Source organism: Oryctolagus cuniculus, chromosome 7 (genome assembly GCF_964237555.1).
Source record: "Oryctolagus cuniculus chromosome 7, mOryCun1.1, whole genome shotgun sequence".
NCBI lineage: Eukaryota > Metazoa > Chordata > Mammalia > Lagomorpha > Leporidae > Oryctolagus > Oryctolagus cuniculus.
Window position 1 is genome coordinate 125,828,117 of NC_091438.1, and position 22,428 is coordinate 125,850,544.

The following is a 22,428-nucleotide window of genomic DNA, read 5'->3' on the forward strand; positions in this document are numbered from 1 at the left end:
TTCTCAGAAGACACACGAAGTTCCAAGAAGTAAACGAGAGATGCTCAGCATCACTGGGTGTTAGGGCGATGCAAATCAAAACCCCAGTGGGGGCCGGCGCCGCGGCTCACTAGGCTAATCCTCCACCTAGCGGCGCTGGCACACGGGGTTCTAGTCCCGGTCGGGGCGCCGGATTCTGTCCCGGTTGCCCCTCTTGCAGTCCAGCTCTCTGCTGTGGCCCGGGAAGGCAGTGGAGGATGGCCCAAGTGCTAGGGCCCTGTACCCGCATGGGAGACCAGGAGAAGCACCTGGCTCCTGCCTTCGGATCAGCACGGTGCGTCGGCCGCAGCGCGCCAGTCGTGGCGGCTATTGGAGGGTGAACAACGGCAAAAAGGAAGACCTTTCTCTCTGTTTCTCTCTCTCACTATCCACTCTGCCTGTAAAAAAAAAAAAAAAAACACCTAGTGGGTATCAGCTAACTCCAGCTAGAGCGGCTGTAGCCAAAAGACAAAAAATAGCAGTTGTTGCCAAGGACGTTCAGAATGGGAAATCCTCATAAGCTGTCAATGGGAATGTAAATTAACACAGCCATTATGTGAAAACAGTGCAGATGTACCTAAGGAAGAAAATCTATCCTTGGAACTGCCCTATGACCCCGCAATCCCGCTGCTAGGTGTATAGCTAAAGGAAGGGGAACAATTCTGTCACGGTAACTTCCACACTCACACATCTCACACGTTTAATGCAGCACAACTCATGATACCCAGACACGTGGCAGGTGTTCAGTGGGCCAAGGCATCCAGGACAACCAGATGCGTGTTGTGGCAATTTATTGACAAACTGGCATTTTATAGAAGAAGTGCTGTGTCTCAAGGAGCAGAAGCTACGGGGCGAAGCGGAGGAAGAGGAGGCTGCGAGGAAGAGCCAATGTGTAAGGAGAAGAAGAAAAAGCAATGATAGCCCCAAGGGGCTGGCGAGAAGAGAGGAGAGGACATGTAACTTTTGCTTCACAGAGGAAGGGCTGTGCGCCAAGGAGCTACAGCCTCCAGGGAGCCTGGGGGGTGCTCATGAACCCCGGCCTTTTGGCTGCATAAGAAGCTGGCCACAGTGACGCCCTGCAGGTCTTGCCATGGTACTGCCCTAGCCAGACAGGAAGCTGGCCAGTTAGGGGGACGAGTGCTTGTTCTGAGGAATCGCCACCACCACCAGGTGTGACAGGATAGAGACAAGGCAACAACAGTGACAGCAAAGCCCCAACACTTAGCCCAGTGTACATTTTATTTTGAACTGAAGGGGAGGGGTAGTCTTATTTCCCTAACAATGTGGAATCAACCTACTTGTCCGTAGGTGCTAAATGGATAAAGACCAAGTGATGATATACACACAGCAGAGCACTACCCAGCCATTACACAGAATGAAATTCTGTCCCTGCAGCCATGGGGGTGGGACTGGGGGGCAGCATGCTAAAGTAGTGTAAGTGAGGCACAGAAAAACAAACACCACATGTTCTCACTCCCATGTGGAGGCCAAGATGTAGACCTCACAGAAGTAGAGACTAAAACAGTGGTGACCAAGCCCAGGCTGTAGGGGAAGCGTGGAGGGAGGAGAGGTCATGGGTGCACCTGCAGTTGGATGAGGAGTGACTTCTAATGTTCTCTAACACAGTAGAACAACCGCACTTGACAATGATTGGTTGAATATGTCAGAATGGCAGAGAGGGTGTTGCGTGTCTGTGCCATAAGGAAATAGTCTTCGGTGACAGACATGCCAGTTACCGTCATCTGCCATTGCACAGCTGAAACAAGTGTCGCCCTGTTCCACGTAAATGGTACAATTACTATGTGATTTAAATGCTATTAATTAAATTTACATACTATTGATTTAAAATAATATTTTTTACTTTTTCTATTTGTATAAAAGAAACGAATGTCATGTATTTCATATCTACTCCCCCCTCGCTGTCACCTTCCCTCCTTCTTTTCTTATTTTTCTTTTACTATTTACAATGACATACTTTCAACTCTCTTTATCATCACAAGCCTAACACTCCACTAAATAAAGAAGTCAACAAGTGCTAAGTGGAAGGACCACTGTTCCTCAAGAGTGCAGACAAGCGATATGAACAACAATCGCATCTCAGAAGGTCAGTTTGGCTCATATACATTGCCTTGTTTGTACTCTGTATATTAGCTACCACAAATCCGGGAAAACAGAGGATATTTTTAAGAAAATAAATGGAGGTTCAGCATGCATTCTAGGAAGGCACTTGCTCCTAATATCATCAGCTTTGTGACGAGGCTTAACTCAGGAGTCGGGTGGTGGGCACAGAAATTCAGATCATGGCATAAGGGAAAGTCTCGCTGTCGCTGGGCCTCAGGCGACTGGGACGGTAGAGAGCTGAGAGTGACCGAGGCAGTGTGTGTGTGGGAGGGGGTGGGGGAGCTGGAGCCTTGGCCTTCCGCACTTTGTTTTGGACAGCAGCGCTCAGGGTTTAGGGGTGGAGGAAAGAGCTCTGGCCCAGGGCTTATGTCACAGGTGCTAGGAAGCAGGAAGGGGTTTGGAAAAAGTGTTTGGCTGGTTGAGAACTCACTGCCGCTCAGAGAGCTGGCCGCGGGGGAACTGCCTCGACATCTTCCATGCTTCGCTCGCTCTGTGTAGTCTAAGCACCGGCTTCTGCTCCAGGGGAGATAACCACGAAAGAACAGGAAGATGAACACGTGCCCGTCCCTTGCTCCTCTGTGTGTGCACCAAGACCTTCCCTCCACTCGCAAATTCCCATTCGTCCTTCAAGAACCCACTCTTCTCCAGGAGTTTCCCTTTCGCTGGGTGGAAAGTCACTCCTCCCAGAGAGCCGAATCATAGCTGTGGCTCTGATCCCCTTTTCTCCCTCTAGGCTGTGTGGAAGAAATATTTGCTGAGTACACGGATGACTGAAAGGAGGAGCAGTCTTGAGAGGTGTTTAGGAAAGGTGTTATTACGCCACCTTTTGAAACAAGGCCCTGGAGATCCGAGCAGCCGGATTCCTGGCTACTTGTGTGGTGAGCTTGACCTGGGGATTCCACTGCAGGGCTGCACCCAGGATGACCGCAGTCATCCCAGGTCGTAACCGGCTGGTGATCTGGGACAAGCCCCAGGGAACATTCTAGAGGCAGCGAGGGTAGGCAGTTTGAGAGTTGAACAGAGAAGGATGCTAAACCCATCTTAGCCCTTTTCCTCTGAACATATCACTTCACCTCTCTGTAATCAGCTTCTTATCACTAAAATTGGCGTGATAGTAAAAGCAGCAACCTTACAGGACATTTGGTAAATCAGGCTGTGAATTCCCTGAAGCTAAAGTGTTCTCTACAGCTGTGGTTCACTGCCTACAGTGCTGCCTGGCACAGCAGGTGCTCACTAGACATTTGTGGGTAACAGAGAGGGGAAATTGGTGGCTGGATGGCCATTTCTACTGTCAGCTGGGCTTTTCTCACAGTCTCTTCCCAGGTGGATTCTTTAGGGTTAATAAACTGGGGATTATGTGGTTCAAGCTCTAGCCTCACCCTGCACCCTCCCCTCATGTGGGTGGAGCCATGTTCCTTGGACTCCTGCAGGGGTATACAGGTGCAGTCAGTGACAGGGAGGGACAGTCACAGATCCAGAAGCTGCTGCACCATGAGCGTGTCTGCGCTGAGCTCCACCCGGCTCCCGGGCAGCTTCTCCGGGTTCCTCCAAGCGGCGGCCCTGCTGGGCCTACTCCTGCTGCTGCTCAAGGCAGCTCAGCTCTACCTGCGCCGCCAGTGGCTGCTCAGAGCCCTCCAGCAGTTCCCGTGCCCACCCTCCCACTGGCTCCTGGGGCACAGCCGAGAGGTAGGAAGGAGTGGGACAGCGACCGGGAGGGGCGGGGAGGGACAAGGAGGGCAGGGGTGGCTGGGGCTCTCGGAGTCTGCTGAACGGGGGCCCACAGGGCACAGGCTGTTGTGTGATGAGCATGTGGGCTGTGAGGAGCACAGAGCTCACCTCTCGGGTCTAGGTTCATTCCAGCGACAGGGAGCTCACTCCCTCCCAGGAAGCCCATCCTGCTGTGACGCAGCCATCACGCACGCCTTCCTCACTCGGTCCTGGCAGCCCTGCACGTGGAGGGCACGACTGCTCCTGCCTGAGTCTCCCTCCTCCAGGCTGAGCACCCCCTGCAGCCCGGGCTGTTCTTAAAACAGGCTTCTAGAAGCTTCTTTACCCCAGTCACTCCTCTCTCCCCGGGGAAGCCCGGCATCCATGTGAGGGAGTCTGTGTGCAGGAGGCAGGCTTGGTTTGCTCAAGACTGAAGACTTTCCGAAGAGGGGATTTAGGGCTGAAACCTTCACAGTCCCGGGTGTACCTGAGGGCAACAGCCTGGGCAGTATCCCTCGGGTAGGGGCACCCATGTTTCAGTTGCACATTAAACAGAGTCCCATTCCCTCCCCACTGCTCTCCCATGTACCTTGAACTTTGACTTCCTTGGAGCCAAGTGCATAATCCTCTCCCTGAACTCTGGTGCCCAGTGCAGAGTGTGGTACAAGGGGCATTTGGCACAGGTGTGTGGAGTGCCTGGAACGAGGAAAAGCAGCACCTGAGGCCTGGGCAGGGACAGTGTCACCTTACCACTCCTGTAGTGGGGATAGGCACAAACCGGGCTCACCCCTTTCTCAGAGAAGGACAAATGTCACCTTACCGCTCCTGTACTGGGGATAGGCACAAACCGGGCTCACCCCTTTCTCAGAAGAGGACAAATAATTACCAGCAGTGGAAATGAAGGTGGGAACTCTGAAAACTGACCTCAGAGCCAAAGTCAAAGCCAAGTTCATTCAAGCAAATTGTACTGTGGACTCCATAGTATTTGTTAACTTTGAGAAAATGTGACTTCTGTGTGATGCAGTTGTCATCAGCTGAATGATGCCCCTTTCTGAGCTAGGAAGTGGTGTTAAGAACCACCAAGGACTTCTCCAGTTACGTTCCTGTTACACTGTGGCCATCAGGTGATGTCTGGACTCATCGGCAGTAGATGAGTTCTATCTCTGTGAAGAGCATAACTCATGGCGCTGAATCACCCCGCCCTTTCTGTACATTGACAGCAGCTGAAGGCAAGCATTTTTAGCACTGACGATATGAAGATTTTCATTTCTTTTTTATAAAGATTTATTTATTTATTTGAAAGTCAGAGAGAGAGAGAGAGAGAGAGAGAGAGGGATCTTCCATCTGCTGGCTCATTCCCCAAATGACAGCAATAGCCAAGACCGAGCCAGGCTGAAGCCAGGAGCCAGGAGCTTCCTCTGGGTCTCCCACATGGGTACCAGGGGCCCAAACACTGGGGCCATGTTCTGCTGTTTTTCCAAACTTTTAGTTGAACTGGGACACAAACCAATGCCCATATGGGATGCTGGTGTGACAGGTGACGGCTTAACACACTATGCCGCAATTCTGGCCCCAGACTTAATTTTTTTAACATCTCTGATATTGGATATATCAGGAACAGAAGGCCACACACGACCAGGATGAACCAATGGCAGAGCCAGGAGGCAGGATTTGCAGGCAGCTGACCGGCTTGGGCACCAAGCAGTCAGAAATGAGACAGCTGTGGTGCTAGAACAGGACCCCCAGACTGGGAGGGGCAGTGTGGATAGATCCTGGAGGAGGAGGCATGGGACTGGGGGTGTTACTGACCCCTCTGGGCCACTGCTACATCAGAACAAAGATGGAACAGCATTTATGATGGACGTGTCCAGGGAGCAATGCAACCTCCGTAGGCAAAGGAAGCAGGACACTTGTCAGTCCGGGTCAGGCCTATCTGTTCCACCCCCACGTCACTAGGATGTGAGTTGCATGATAGCAGGAGCTTTGTTTACTCCCTGAAAATTCCTGGCTCCTCAGAAGGCAATCGATACAGAGTGAGTGCTCAGTGAGTAGTTATCAACTGAATGAGTGAGCCCCTTCATCCTCTGCTCGTTCTTGGATTCACTCATTGAGCTTGAAAGAAACATGTTCAGATCACCACGGAGCTCCGACTTCTCCCCAAAGGGTGGGCCCTGAAAGCCCAGCCACCACGCACCGGGCCAGGTGCACGCCTGGCGACGCTTCAAGGAGGGGCAGCGGTGCCGCTCAGACACGCCCTGCGAGTGCACAGCGAGGTGTCGACGCAGTGGCGTTGGAACTTCCCTGTCCCCGCGTGGACCGTAGGGCAGGGATTGCTTCTGCGCAATCATGGCTGCTTCTAGAAATGTGCCTGCTACCCAACACAGCCCCAGTGGGTATTTGCTGAGTGAATGAGTGCGGTGATGGACAGAAGAGACTCAGAGTCTAGTTCTGCCCCTTCTGCATCCTACCTGTCCCCTGCCCTTGGCCTCCCAGGGATACCTCTGGACCACCAGCTTTTTTTTTTTTTAAATCCTGTTTTCTTTTTCTTATATTAGGTCAAAGCTATGTGTCCCAGGAACAGTCATGTTTATGGAGACAGTCAGTCACTGTTTGGCATGTACTCAATCATTCCTTCATGCACTTTTTTTATCCCTTTAAACATAAGGTATGAAAGTGAGCTCTTAGCATGTCCGGCGGCCGGAGCCTGTGGCTGGGAGAGGAAGCGAGCTGGTGGAGCTGAGGCGGCTCTGCCGAGTGGAGCCCCGTGCAGTGAGGCCTGGGAGTGCCCAAGCACGGAGCACGCAGGCCTGGCCCAGCACTGGCTCTGGGTCCCGTCTTTTCCCTTGCCTCCCCTTCTTCAGTGCCATGCGGTGATTTTGTTCTTGTGAAAATGTCCTCTGTAACCCAGTGGCAGCAGGAAAACGGCCATCATCCGGTGTTACATCGCATCTCAGGGTGGATCTCTGGAAGCTGCCATCGGGTTGGGTTCCAATCTGCAGAGCCGGGCAGGCTTTTATGGGCTCCCGGAGGCCCCAGATGACGCCTCTGAAGGGAAGGTGTGCAGAGCACCTGAGTACAGAGCATTCCCCCGGGGGTGGGGGTCAGAACATGAGGGCCACACTCTCACACACACACACCACACACACACACACTCACACACATTCCCCTGGGGGTGGGGGTCAGAACATGAGGGCCACACTCACACACACAAACACACACACACACACACTACACACACACACACACCACACACACCACACACACACACACACCACACACACACCACACACACACACACACCACACACACTCACACTACATACACACTCACACCACACACACATTCCCCCGGGGGTGGGGGTCAGAACATGAGGGCCACACTCACACACACACACACACACACCACAAACACACCACACACACACACACCACACACACATTCGCCCAGGGGTGGGGATCAGAACATGAGGGCCACACTCACACACACAAACACACACACCACACACACACACACACACACCACACACATTCCCCCGGGGGTGGGAGTCAGAACATGAGGGCCACACTCACACACACACACACACACCACACACACACACACACCATACACACACACCACACACTCACACCACACACACACCACACACACACACTTACACCACACACACTCACACCACGCACACACACACACACCACACACACACTCACACTCACACACACCACACACACACCACACATACACCACACACACACTCACACTCACACACACCACACACACACACTTACACCACACACACTCACACCACGCACACACACTCACACACACCACACACACACTTACACCACACACTCACACCACACACACACTCACACTCACACACACCACACACACACTCACACCACACACACCACACACACCATACCACACACACACCACACAAACCACACACACACACACCACACACTCACACACACCACACACACATTTACACCACACACACTCACACCACACACACTCACACTCACACACACCACACACTCACACACACACCACACACTCACACACACACCACACACACTCACACCACACACCCCACAAACACCCCCCACACACTCACACACACCACACACACACACACCACACACAAATGCTTTTTGCTCCTTCAGGATTCATAGCTCCAAGTAAGTTTGGTGCCTATTTTCAGGAGGACTTTGGCTGCCACTGAGGACAGTCACCAGAGCTTTAAGGGGCTTTGGCTGTACCGGACCTCACTGAAAATACTTCTTGCTGGGGTGGAGGGTGGGGGCTTGGGTGTGGTTGAGTTTAGTGTATGCATGTGTGCGCATTTGTCATGTGGGTTTACAAATTTTTTTTTAAAAAGTGGTGTCTACAAAATATATCTTTGCTTTCAAATGCTATTGTAGAAGCCTTTATTTTGTGTCAGTAGCCTATAAATAGCGGTTCTGCTTACCCTTTTTTTAAGGATTTATTTTATTTATTTGACAGAGTTACAGAGGCAGGTCGATAGAGAGAGAGAGAGCTCTTCCATCCACCAGTTCACTCCCCAGATGGCTGCAGCAGACAGAACTGAGCCCATCTGAAGCCAGGAGCCAGGAGCCTCCTCTGGATCGCCCATGCAGGTGCAGGGGCCCAAGGACTTGGGCTATCCTCAGCTGCTTTCCCAGGCACATTCAGAGGGAGCTGGATCGGAAGTGGAGCAGCCAGGACTCAAATCAGTGCCCACCTGGGGTGCCTATGGTGCATTCCATGCCAGGGCTTTATCCCGCTGTGCCACAGTGCCAGCCCCATCCTGAAAGACTTTTAAAAGAAGGGCTGTTCTACAAGCACTTCGTTTGGCATTACTACTCCACTTTAGTTTTTTTTTTAGTGCATAATTTTATTTACAGATCTTTGAGAATTTCTCTTGAATGAATGTCTTTAATTTCTGTTTTTGAAAATAAAAATTATTTTAGAATTCAATTGTTTCATATAGCTGTTTCCAACCACTATACTTCACCTGATTACATTTTATTGTTATTCTTTTCCTGTAGTCTTTTTTTTTTTTAAATTTTTTTGACAGGCAGAGTGAGAGAGAGAGACAGAGAGACAGAGAGAAAGGTCTTCCTTTGCCATTGGTTCACCCTCCAATGGCCACCGTGGCCGGCGCGCTGCGGCCGGTGCACCGCGTTGATCCGAAGGCAGGAGCCGGGTGCTTATCCTGGCCTCCCATGGGGTGCAGGGCCCAAGTACTTGGGCCATTCTCCACTGGACTCCCTGGCCACAGCAGAGAGCTGGCCTGGAAGAGGGGCAACCGGGACAGAATCTGGCGCCCCAACCGGGACTAGAACCCAGTGTGCCGGCGCCGCAGGCGGAGGATTAGCCTAGTGAGCCATGGCGCCGGCCCTAAAATTTTTATTAAAAAGAATAGATTTTATGTATTTCATAGGTATAGTCCTAAGAAGATAACCATACTCCCCTCCCTCAATCACTCTCCTTCTTTTCTTTCTTTAACTTTTGCAAAGACATAATTTCAATCCCCTCTATAATCACAGACTTAACTCACCGCTAACTGTAATATTCAGCAAGTAAATGGCACGGCGACCACAGTTCCGCAGGGGCATGACAAGGGCCAAACACGGCGGTCATATCACGAGATGTCCCTGTCATTTGCTTTAGTTCTTAAACAGCAGGTGCCATCCTCTTGGCACTAAGCGGGAGAACTCACAGTGACAGCGGTGCCTCTCTGTGACCAATGTGTGACTCCTTCCGTGACCTTTGCTTTTCAGGGTGTGGTATGCTTGTGTTTTGAGGTTTTTGCTGTTCTTTTCAGAAATGTGGCTGCCTTGCTTGGACCTCCTTGAACCATAGTTATAGGTCAGTCCCAGTATTCTAGATTCCTGTTAAACTGTTAAGGGAGTGAAAACTGCATTTGTCTAGCAGATGAATTACTTTCACTGTTTACTGTCACCTGGAAGCCATTTGATTGTCAACATTTGCTTATTTTTAAGTAAATATTTTGGTCAGTCTTTCTGGTGCCTGTGGAGTGGGATTTTGCAGGCCTCAATACAAAAGCAAAAGGATGCGAGTTAGTTCCCCCAAGTGTGCCCCAGGGGTGTTGCACCTTTTCAAGAAGCAACATGGTGTTCATTGTAGCACACAAGCTGGGATTACTGCTGGCTGCATTGGGACTTCCTGTCACACTGTGCAACTGCACACCGGCACTGCAAGGGTGCAGTTGGGACTACAGTGGGCTCCTGGCTCTCTGGACATTTGACATGAGCAGTGGAAAAAGTCCCGAGGGCTGTGTAGCGTGACAACCGCACAGGGAAGTGCCAGCGGCACGTGTCTGGTGGGCACCTGCCATCTTTCCACCTCTGCTGTGTGCAGACGACTTCGGGAAAGGTGATGCTTGGCACAGAACTGGATTTCTTCTTGGAGAAACTGTGACAAGGTTTGAGGAAACTGAGTGGGGAGAAGGGCATATGAGGCACACAGTACTTCTGCTGAGTGCTGTATTGGAACCAGCTCAGTGAGAAGCGTGGGAGTGGAGGTTCCCTCGGGTTTCACATCTTCCGATTAACGTTTCTTTGTTTCGTATGTTCCAAGTTGCAGTGCACTGAGTCTTTTGCTTTTTGAAATTTTGTAAGTGCTTTTACATATAACTGTAATGATTTACAAAATATTAGTGAAGTTTTTAAAGAAAGTTTTACTAATGAAGTTTGAGAGGACTCAAAACCTCGTAGAGCTCCATTGGCATGGGTGAAATTTGATGAAAGGTATTGGAAAATGAAGTTGGACTTTTGTATTAATATATGAAGGCTGAAATTTCCCAGTGTTGTCAGAGGAATTGTGGTTGTTGGCTATTGTGAGCTTTAAATGAAGTCATAGCAAAATTTTTAAAAAATTAAAAATAAAAATAAGGCACCATGACTACGAGCCATGTTCCATGCTGGGCATTGAGATTACAGGTGTTAAAGGTGAGTTTGCCAACTTGTTGACATTCAGCTGAAATATGAGACACATAAGAAGCCATGGAACCCAGGTGAGGACAGCTAGGGTCAGCGGGGTTGTGTTTAATACGGATCACGTGCCACATCGTTAACAGTGGTGGCCTTACTCTTCAGTACAACAGGGTAAACTAGTAATCTCTCTCTGAACATAGGTGTGGCTTGAGCGTTGCATAATGGGTTCTGGCAAAAAGCTTTGGGCAGCACGGGGTCAGTCCCTGCACATTTGAGCACTTACTACCTGTACATTTCTAAAGGCAACTCTGATTGAGGAGCCACAGATAGCCCAAGAGGGAGATCGAACCTGACCTTAGGTCAAGGCCTGGAGGGAGAGCAAGAGAGTGGATCAAGTCAATCAGATCTCTGACCTCGGTGCGGGGATTCAGGACTGCCTGCCCATGGCCTCCCACACCAGGAAATTAAATAACAGAGGCACTGCCGCTGTGTCTCCTTGGGCTACAGTTTCCAATAGACTCGGAGCTGCAGCAGGTGCTGAAGCGAGTGGAGAAATTCCCAAGCGCCTGTCCTCGCTGGCTGTGGGGGAGTGAGCTGTTTCTCATTGTCTACGACCCTGACTACATGAAGACGATTCTGGGGCGATCAGGTGAGTGAGAACACTTGCTTTCTGAAGCAGCTTTTTCCCTCTTGAGACGTGCCCTGGGTCTGGAACATTGCAGTGGAAGGTGGCAGTTCAGACATGAAACCTACGTGTGCACCCTCTACCAGCCACCCACTCAGGTCATAGCCCAGCCTGGAGCCAACAACACTCACTGAGTACTGAAAGTGCAAAACAGCTAGGCGGACCTGGGCACCCACCCTCCCTCCCTCCTTCCTCCCTCCCTTCTTTCCTCTCATTCTTTTTCTCTCTCTCTTTCATTTTCCTTTAACCTCTTCATTTATCTGACTTTCATTTCTTCTGTCCTTTATTTTTTAACCTAAATCCTCTGTTATGTAAATTTCCCCAAATATCAGAGACACCCTTCCTAGCCACATTAAGTTGGGTTTGGAACCTCTGCTTGTCACTGTCCTGGGCCATGACCCGACAGCCACTGGGAACCGCAGTCGCTGTCTTATTCTTTGGCGAGGTTACACAGCCAGTGTTTCTTGCTCACTCACCAGCCAGGCCCTGTGAGTGTTCAGAGGCAGGTAAGCCGAGTCTGCCTTCTGGGGTCCAGCTGGCTTTCAAGACAGCATAGGAGGGAATGGAGGCGGTGGGAGGGAGGAGTCTTGTGAGCACACGCAGCTGAAGTGGTCAGGGACTGAGGGCAGCCTATGGAGTAGACGCCAGCTCTCCCAGGGGCTGCCTTGCATGGACATTGCTGGTTCCCTGTGACCTCCCTTCTTATCTTCCAGACCCAAAGGCTCGTGTTTCCTACAGCTTCCTGGCTCCCTGGATTGGTACGTGTGTCTAACCAGAACTGTACCCCCTGTCCAAGTAGATTTGCCAAGAGCGACCTCTTTGTCAAGGAAGAGCAATTGGCAGCCTCCCCTCCCATCGCTCCATCTGTAAACCAAGCCTCGTTTCTGCTCTTCTAGCCAGGCCCTCGCCTCTTGCTGATGCTGGGGTGAGCCCTGCTGCTTCTTGGCTTCCCGCAGGTCGCTCCTCACTGCCTCCCACCGTGCTCAGCCCCACACTGATGCAGCACTTGCTCTCTAATAGCTTTTCTTTTTTTTTTTTTTTTTTTTTTTTTTTTTGACAGGCAGAGTGCACAGTGAGAGAGAGAGACAGAGAGAAAGGTCTTCCTTTGCCGTTGGTTCACCCTCCAATGGCCGCCGCGGCCGGCGCGCTGCGGCCGGCGCACCGCGCTGAACCGGTGGCAGGAGCCAGGAACCAGGTGCTTTTCCTGGTCTCCCATGGGGTGCAGGGCCCAAGCACCTGGGCCATCCTCCACTGCACTCCCTGGCCACAGCAGAGGGCTGGCCTGGAAGAGGGGCAACCGGGACAGAATCCGGCACCCCGACCGGGACTAGAACCCGGTGTGCCGGCGCCGCTAGGCGGAGGATTAGCCTAGTGAGCCGCGGCGCCGGCCTCTCTAATAGCTTTTCAACCTGTGCCTCGCACCTGTCAAAATCCCATCAGGCACACCGGCTCCCTTGGGAGATTCCCCTTTCTGAAACCCAGCCTGCCTTCCCGACTGTGACCCAGTGTCTACCTCCCTCTGGGTTTCCTGCCCCCAGCACCTCTCCTGTCCCCTGGCATCCCTCTAACCCTGACACCCCTGCACAAATACATACCCGTCTCTGGCCCAGGGTATGGCTTGCTGCTTTTGGAAGGGCAGACGTGGTTCCAGCACCGGCGCATGCTCACCCCAGCCTTCCACTACGACATCCTGAAGCCCTACGTGGGGCTCATGGTGGACTCCGTCCAAGTGATGCTGGTGAGTCTGTGTCTCTCTGTCACCTCTACGCACCCACTCACACACACACTCAGAAATCCCTCAGACCATCTCAGCCACAGCCACACAGACTAACACTCTCAAACCCAGAAATGTGCATCCCAGCCTTTGGAGTGCACGTGCCCAATGTCAAGGCTCAGGCCCCCTGGAACAGCAAGGACCCACTGCTCTCAGAGATACATCCACGCACTGTCACCCCCAGAGGTGACTCACACAGGTCCCCTGCATGTACTCCCTGCTCTGTGGAAATGCACACCCAGATGCTCCCCACTGGCACACGTGCACGCATACTAAGACACAGTGAGACTGCCTGGCAGGCACACAGGCTTGCACTCTCACATGGGCTGGCTCGTGTGTCCAAACACATGGCTTTCCAGGATTGAGACGAAGCTCCCGTCTCTTACTGCTGTGCAGTAGGCTGCCCTTGCACGTGGTCTCCCTCTGCAGTTTGTTACCCGAGACAGCCAATGTCTGAAACATGTATTATCAGGTGCTCTTTCCCGTCGCCTTATCTCAGCACATGGCTGTTGTATCTCTTTACATCACTGGAAGAAGGAGAAGGGTTAGCACAGCATAATATGATAGTTAGAGAGAGGACGCGGCCCATTCACATGCCTCTCATTATAGTAAATTATCATTCATTGACTTGGTACAGTACACTGTTATAATGCTCCGTTTTATTATTGTTAGCTGCATTGGCACATTTGTAAATTAACCTTCTCTTTAGTATGTACACATCGGATAAAATGTGGTATTCCTGAGGTTCAGTATCACCCAAGCCCGCACTGAAGGTGGAGGGCTGTATTGCCTGCAGAAAGGAAGGGACAGCTGTAGATAAACCTTCTCCCTTTTTGTAAAACAACAGACTTATTTATTTCAAAGGCAGAGTGACAGAGGGAGAGAGAGAGAGAAAGAGAGAGAGAAAAGAAAGAAAGAGAGAGAGAGAAAGAGTGTGTGTTTCTTCCATTTATTGCTTCACTCCCTAAATGGCTGCAATGGCCAGGGCTGGCCCAGGCCAAAGCCAGAAGTCCAGAAGTCTATCTGGTTCTCCTATGTGGGTGGCAAGGTCTCAAATACTTGGGGCATCATCTATTGTTTTCCCAGGAACATTAGCAGGGAGCTAGATTGGAAGCAGAGCAGCCAGAGCTCAAACTGGCATTTCAACATGGGATGCCGGCATTCCAAGCAGCCGCTTAACCCCCCTTGCCACAACATCAGTCCTCAAACCCTCTCTTTTTGACATCACTGCCGCTAGAGCTTACCCCGAGGCAGAATCCCAGACCAGTGCTGTGACCACAGGACAGCTGGGAGAGCTCGCCCAACAGGACTCTCATGACCCTGACACTGCCACAGAGGATGCTTTCACCACGAGGGCAGCCTCAGCTGGACAGGGCAGAGGCCCTCAAAAGTGAGGGAGGGCGGGCCTTTAGCCTAGAAGTGAAGACACCAGAGTGCCCGCGTTCTGTATCAGAGCTTGGGTCCAAGCCCCAGTTCTGCTCCCAGTTTGTTTCCTGCAGATGCACACCCTGGGAGGCAGCAGGGTACAGCCCAAGTAGTTATCTTCCTGCCACCCACATGGGAGACCTGGATGGAGTTCTTGACTCCCAGCTTTGGCCTGGCCCAATTGTGGCCACTGCATGCATTTAGAGAGTGAATCAGAAGAAGGGAGATGTCTGTCTCTTCTGTCTCTCTCTGCCTTTGAAATAAATAACCAGTCGTCTTTAAAAAAAAAAAAAAAGTGGGGGAAGAGTGAGTCGAGAGTGCCCAAGCATCAGGATGGCTCCACTCCCGTCATCACCCACCGAGGAGGGCTATGAGAGATGCAGGTTGGTCAGTTCCTCCTTCCAAGTCTCTGCACGGTGGACCGGAGGTGTAGTCAATCCCACCAGACATCGGAACAACCTGCCCCTGGCTGGCCTTCACAGTGGCAGCTTCAGTGATGGGGGATGTTCCAGGATGGCACTCAGCCAGGCTCTGGCCTGGGGTGGGGGCTTCTGTGTGGATTTGAGTCACGCACAGAGGGTAATGGATACTGGGCCTACATTTGCAGAGTCCTCCCTGCAATACCATCCTCTCCCACCAGGACTTTTTTTTGTCATATGTGTATGTATTTGAAAAAATATTTATATGTCTATATATTTATTTAAATATTTATTTTTGAAAGAGTTACAGACAAAGAGAAAGAGACAGAGAGAGATCAATTTTCCATCTGCTGGTTCACTCCATAGATGTCTGTAGTGGACAGGGCTGAACCAGGCCAAAGGCAGGAGCCAGGAGCTTCATCTGGCTCTCTCACATAGGTGCAGGGGCCCAAGGACTTGGGCCATCTTCTACTGCCTTTCCAGGCCATAGCAGAGAGCTGGATCGGAAGAGGAGCAGCCAGGACTAGAACCGGCACCCATATGGGATGCCTGTGTCATAGGCAGTGGCTTTACCCGTTACACCACAACCCAGCCCCATGGATTTTAATTTCTTATCCAATTGTGTCCGGCAAACCTCTGGCTAATGGAGAGGGACTGCAATCCAGGTTCTTGTCTCTTAGAAGTCACAGCCTGTCTCCGAAGGGCTGCTGCCACCTTGACACTACTGCTCCTTGACTGGGATCGACCCTCAGAGCAATGAGTCCCATTCTTCTTTGTTCTCCAAAAATTTGCTATTTTGTCATCAGCCAAAGTATGCTTCTCATAACTTCTTCATAAAATTGAAAGCAAATCAAGATTGTTACAAGGAAACAGGTTTAATTTTATAATAAAAATCCTATAAAAAGTCGGCATCACATTACAAACTTGAGCTGTGGAGGCTGAATTTACGACAATAACCTACTCCATGAAGTGAGGATTTTTCACCAGGATATTTAGAGACAAAGAGGAGAGCCTCACCTTGTCAGCACGGGACTCCTGGGGGAATTAAGAAGGCGAAATGCCCACTTCTCTCCCTACAAGGACAAACTGGAGAAGCTCGCCCGCAAGGACGCGCCTCTGGAGATATACGAACACGTCTCCCTGATGACCCTGGAAACCATCATGAAGTGCGCCTTCAGCCACCAGGGCAGCGTCCAGCTGGAAAGCAGGTCCGTGACAGCCCTGCAGCCCTGGGCTCCCGTGGTCTGGCCAACTGCTGGAGCCACGCGGGTCAGCTTCAGTGCTCACCTGCACAAAAGGCACGGTTCTGATTCTAGTCTCGGGCCAAGTGTTAGCTGCAGTGCCGGCCTAACCTTGCCTCAGCCACAGATCCCTGAACCCTGGCATGGGTGGAAGCCTGTGTCCTTGTGCCACCATACAGAAGCCTGCGGGTCCCCAGGACTGTTAGATGGAAGCGATGTGTGCCTCCGTGTTCCTGTCCCACTGTGTGTGCCATCTCCGCCCAGAGTCCCGCTCTGCTTCCAGACCACAGCTGTCCCTCCACTCTGATCCACCGTCTTCTCCATTAGGACCTCCAAATCCTACATCCAGGCTGTCAGGGAGCTCAGCGACTTGGCATTGCAGCGGGTGAGGAACGTCTTTCACCAGAGCGACTTCCTCTACAGGCTGAGCCCTGAGGGCCGCTTGTCCCACCGTGCCTGCCAGCTCGCCCACGAGCACACAGGTGCTGCCTCCTCCTCCTCCTGTGTCCCCTCCTTAACCGGCGCAGCCCAAAGGAACCAATCCCAACTCCTCAGGCAGAGCCAGGCCCATGCTCCCCCTGCAGGAGCTGGGACACACACGCTGGGTACCTCCCTGGTGCAGGGGTCGCGAGCTGAGATGCTGGGGTGCCAGGTGCTGGCAGGGGTTCCCATCACACGGGCGATGACTGAATGAGGCCCCAGCCCAGCAGCAATCAGCTGAGGCTCCTGGGCTGTGCAATTGCAGGGAGGCCTGCCCTGCATCCCAGGATGCTGGCTCCCACCCCGACCCACACTCCCACTCCCACGCTCACCCTGACCTCCAGGGCACCCGGGTTGGGGCAGGTGGGGCTCTCAGCTGCTCCGGTACCCACTGCTCTGGCACAGACCGAGTGATCCAGCAGAGGAAGGCTCAGCTGCAGCAGGAGGGGGAGCTGGAGAAGGTCAGGAGGAAGAGGCGCTTGGACTTCCTGGACGTCCTCCTCTTTGCCAAGGTCAGTGTGTGCAGGGCAGGCCCGAGCTTGGCCTGGAAGCACAGAGCCAGGGACAGAGCCCATGCCCTCTCTCCCACTGTGGCCTCCCCCAGATGGAGAACGGGAGCAGCCTGTCCGACCAGGACCTCCGCGCCGAGGTGGACACGTTCATGTTCGAGGGCCACGACACCACGGCCAGCGGCATCTCCTGGATCTTCTATGCCCTGGCCACGCACCCCGAGCATCAGCACCGGTGCCGCGAGGAGATCCAGGGTCTCCTGGGGGACGGAGCCTCCATCACCTGGTGAGTGAGAGCCCAGGGGGCGGTGGGGGAGGGCCCTGCCTGTTTGGGAGAGGAAGCCCTGGGGGTCCAGCCCTTCCCCTCCTCTGCCTGGGCTTTGTTTCAGGGAGCACCTGGACAAGATGCCCTACACCACCATGTGCATCAAGGAGGCGCTGAGACTCTACCCACCGGTGCCAGGTGTCGGCAGACAGCTCAGCTCACCTGTCACCTTCCCTGATGGACGCTCCCTCCCCAAGGGTACGAACTGCCCACCCTCACCTAAGCGCTCCCAAGGACACATGGAGGATCCGACGTCCCTGGAAGCTGCTGTAGCTCCAAGCCTTCCTGGTCTCCCTGTGCTCATCAAGAAAGGAGTTCTTCCTTTGGGGTTGGAATGAATGGTCTAAAATGCCTAACACATGGCTGACCACAGCGGAAGTCCAGTTAATATTAGTTCCTCTCTCTACATATAAAGAAGGTTTTCCAAATTATGACCTGTCTACTTCTCTACCTGTCTACACCTTTTACTGTCCGCAAAGCTCCAGGCTCCAATTCCTGACTCAAAGACTACAGAATTCAGACATGATTTCTGTCTTCACTGTCATACTTTTCAAAATGATTTGTTTATGGGAAATACAGAGTGATATATAGAGAGAGATGGAGAGACAGATATAAAAGACAGAAAAAGTGAGAGGGGGAGAGCGAGAGAAAGAGAGCGCTTCCATCTGCTGGTTACTCCTCAAATGCCTACAACACTGAGGACAGGTTAGGCTGAAGTGTCAGGAGCAAGGAACTCCGTATGGATGGGTAGCAGGGGCCCAAGCACTTGAGCTAAGTTCTACTGCTTCCCCAGGCACATTAGCAGGTTGCTAGGTTGGAAGTGGAGCAGCCAGGACAGGAGCCAGCACTCCAATATGGGATGAAGGCATCCCAAGTGGCAACTTCACCCCCTGCATCACACCATCACTCACATTCCATTGTCACTTTGGAAAACAATGTTCACATTTTACGTAATGAATGGAAAACTGTATGGAAATCTGTGCAGAGCAATATGCATTGTGTGGGCTCACACAATGATGACTCAGTCTTTGGAGTCGCTTCCACAAGGATGCTCAAGCCCAGAACTTGTGACTGTGTGCAAGCCTGGAGAGAGACTCTCATGGGGCAGAAGCATTTGTGCCTCTTTTCTTCTAGATTCAAGGCGAAGGAGGGAGATTGGGAAATCTGATCTCTGGGTCAGATGGGATCCAGTCTCTGAGGAGCCCTCAGGTTGATGGCAGAGAGAAGTTGGGGGCCAGATTGCAGACCCCTGCAGCCACTCTCTTCCTCACCCAGCACTGAGCGTGATCCCAGCCCTACTGGTCCTAGCTGTGCAAGTAGAGACAGGTCACCGAGCCCCCCGGAGCTCCAAGTGCCTCTTCTGCACACTGAGAATGGGAGGGTGCCTACCCTGGAGGGCTGCTGGGGGACCCGAGGGAGTCAGTGCAGGCAGACGCCCTGCAGCTCCTGGGAACTCCGCATGACCATGAGCAAGCACTTGGATTACAGTAAGCACTGAGCATCAGATTCTTTCTTGCTTCTCATCCCTGGCTTCATGGTTCTGACCTCACCTGTGCTCAGGTGCTTTGCCAAGCCCACCCCTGGACTTGTGCAATAGGATCATCCTGTTCAAAGTGAACACCTGTGGCTTGCACAGGCGTACTGTGGGCCTTACCCCATGGCTAAGATCAGTCTCTCTCTTTGTCTCTGCCCCACAGGCATCATAATCACACTCTCCATCTATGGCCTGCATCACAACCCGAAGGTGTGGCCAAACCCAGAGGTAGGAGGGTGCTGGGAGGAGGGAGGGCATGGACTGATCCTTCAGACCAACTCCTCCCCCTGCTGCCACTGTGTTCCCTGGGCCCTCAGGGATCGCCCTTGACCTCTGCTCCCTGCAGGTGTTTGACCCTTCCCGCTTCGCACCGGGTTCTGCTCGCCACAGCCACGCTTTCCTGCCCTTCTCAGGAGGATCGAGGTGAGCGTCCCGTGTGCGCTGATGGAGTCGGGGGGTGATGGGGAGTCTCAGGGCTCATCCCCAGCGTCTGTGACCCCCCTGTGTTCCCACGTGGGATCTTCAGACCTGCCCTCCTGTGTTGGTGTTGCTGGGAGGGAGGTCTTGTGTGGGTGTCTCTGCGAGCCATGTAAGGGGGGGTTTCAAAGCAGGGTAGTCACTGTGGGAGTGAGGTGACCCAACAACGGTCAACTCTTTAAGTGATTCCCATATTAGACTCTGTCTCATATAGCACTGGCCCTGTCCTAGCACTGACTTCCTGCCCAACAAGAGCAGAAGTAGAGACAGGGATAGCCCCGGAAGAGTGGTAGCTTTGTGAAGGTCAGGAGACTGTGACCAAGGCTTGGGGACAGTGGGGGACTGGAAGGAAAGGGGTCAGGGCTGGGCCACCTGGAGGAGGGTCCTGAATGGCCAGCTCTGGGACTGGGGCTCAAGGGTCAGTGCCTGTCCCAGGAGGGGCAGGAGGGGATCTGAGGCCACTTCCCATTTCATTGTCTCTCCCTGGCCCAGGAACTGCATCGGGAAACAATTTGCCATGAACGAGCTGAAGGTGGCCGTGGCCCTGACCCTGCTGCGCTTCGAGCTGCTGCCGGATCCCACCAGAGTCCCCATCCCCATAACAAGACTTGTGCTGAAGTCTAAGAATGGGATTCACCTACGTCTCAGGAAGCTCCACTAACCCTGCTGGAAACAAGAATGGTCTGCCAGGCGTCCTCTCTTCCTGTCACCTGCCCGTGTCCCGCACTCTGTCTGTATCTTGCTTTCTCTCTACCTACCTGCCCTTCTTCCACCTGCCTGCCATTCGGCCTTTTGTCCTCCAGTCTGCCTGTCCTCTTACTTTCCTCCAGGATGCTGACCTGCTTGTCTGTCTCCTACCTGTCCTCAGAACCCTTGATTCCTGCCAGCCCTCCAGCCTGCCTGTTTCTGACTGTGCCTGCCTGAGCCTCCTATTGTTGATACAGCAAGCTAACTCAGTCTGAGTGGCCTAAAACAACACCAATTTGTAGTCTCGCAGTTTTGATGCCTGAAATGTGTTTCCCTGGTCAAAATTGAAAGTATTTCATGAGCCCCAAGGGACAATCAACTCCCATCCCTGTCCATATTTCAGCTTCCAGAGCTCTGTGCTAGCCTTCTGTGATTGGATAAGACCCAGTTAGATTGTCAATGATTAGCTCCTGGACATGAACTTGGCTCATTGCAGATGTTAAGCACAGATGCAAAATCTCCTCAAGGTGATATCTGGGCTAACATTTAACTAGACAGCACAGTCCACCCCGTCTGTCTGGCATCCATACACACCCCCTCAAACCTACTTAATCTGGAAGTGAGGACTACGCCAAAGTCATCCTGTTGTGAATTATCCTGCATACAGCTGAGAGCATATTTTACCCTCCAACCCCAAAAAGAAAAAAAAGACACATTGCTAAGTCATTGATTATGGTCTCTCTTCTCCTTAACATTCTGTAACTTAAATACTTAAATGATGCAATTAAAGTTGAATTTTATCAATATATCTTTTTTTAGATGTAAATTAGATAGGAAAGGGGATGAAAATGTGGTATACACACAAAAATGTTCGTGACAAAATACAGAAGAAATAAGCACCACAATTGCAGTCCTTGTTCTGCCACTGTTCATGTGGTCAAAGCTGGTATTTAGGGGTCAGCGCTGTGGTGTAGCAGGTTAAGCCACCGTCTGCAGCACTGCCATCTCATATGGGTGCCAATGCAAGTCCCAGCTGCTCCACTTCTGATCCAGCTCCCTGCTAATGTGCCTGGGAAAGCAGCAGATAATGGCCCAGGTGCTTGGGTCCCTGCACCCTCACGGGAGACCCAGAAGACGCTCCTGGCTCCTTCCTTTGGCCTGGACCAGCCATGGCTGCTGCAGCCACTTGGAGGGTGAACCAGTGGGGAGACGGTCTCTGTCTCAGTCTCTCCCTCTCTCTCTGTACTTTTCAAATAAGTAAACAAATAAATGTTTCTTTTTTAAAAATCTAGTATTCACAACTATTTTATTCTACTACCCATCCCATGTCCCCATACCCTTGGCAAACACCTCAGCCAATTGTAGCTTTCAGCTGGTGATGGTGGGGGTGCTCCAAACCTTTATTTTTGCAAAATCTGGCCCATTGGTAGTCTTTGTGGAGTTGGGTTGTATGTTTCAGTTTATGTTAACCACAGGACATGGTAGCACTGACAATGCCCTATGATATCTTCTGTATTCCAAACATACTTTCCCTTATTTTAATTTTGCATTGACAACCAGGATCAGGTACCCCAGCCAGCATGGTAGCTGTCTTCAGTGAGGAACACAATGTGACAAACAGCAGTCATGACTGCAAGGTCAGTAGAAGAACTGCTGTGTCTCTGGGTGGAAGCATCACCCTGTCTGGAACTAAGACCTTTGACCTTCAGGAAACAGGATTGTAGTGCACAAAGCCTAAACTGTACTATTGGTTCGCCAAGGAGATTGCTGAGTGGGGCCACTCCCGTTTCCATCCCTTGATTCCTGGACCCATGAATCCTGGCTAAGGGGGAAACAGCACCATGCATTGGGTATTAATGTATAGAGCATCCCAGCCCTCCAGGGTGCGGTCACCTGGCTGGTTCTGTATGCCCAGGCCATGCTGAGGCGACTCCTCTGGTTCTCGAATGCATAACTGGAAGATGTACAGCCAGCAACTGGCATTCAGGAGACTGATGTTCCCACCTTTTGTGGCCTTCCCACTTGTCCCCATGCCAATTTTGAAGATTCCGTTGCTTCCTAATC

The 22,428-nt window shown here is 52.0% G+C and overlaps 1 protein-coding gene across 1 annotated transcript; it reads left to right on the top strand.

Moving 5' to 3' along the window:
* Positions 1-3,622: 3,622 nt before the first annotated feature.
* On the top strand, positions 3,623-21,166 carry CYP4A7 (cytochrome P450 4A7). Its single transcript, NM_001171070.1, is given in 12 exon segments — positions 3,623-3,825; positions 11,316-11,457; positions 12,207-12,251; positions 13,104-13,231; positions 16,192-16,319; positions 16,680-16,834; positions 17,238-17,344; positions 17,437-17,627; positions 17,731-17,864; positions 19,364-19,428; positions 19,547-19,623; positions 20,170-21,166. Coding segments are annotated over 12 exon segments (1,536 nt in total). The 5' UTR covers positions 3,623-3,630; the 3' UTR covers positions 20,339-21,166.
* Positions 21,167-22,428: the final 1,262 nt, after the last annotated feature.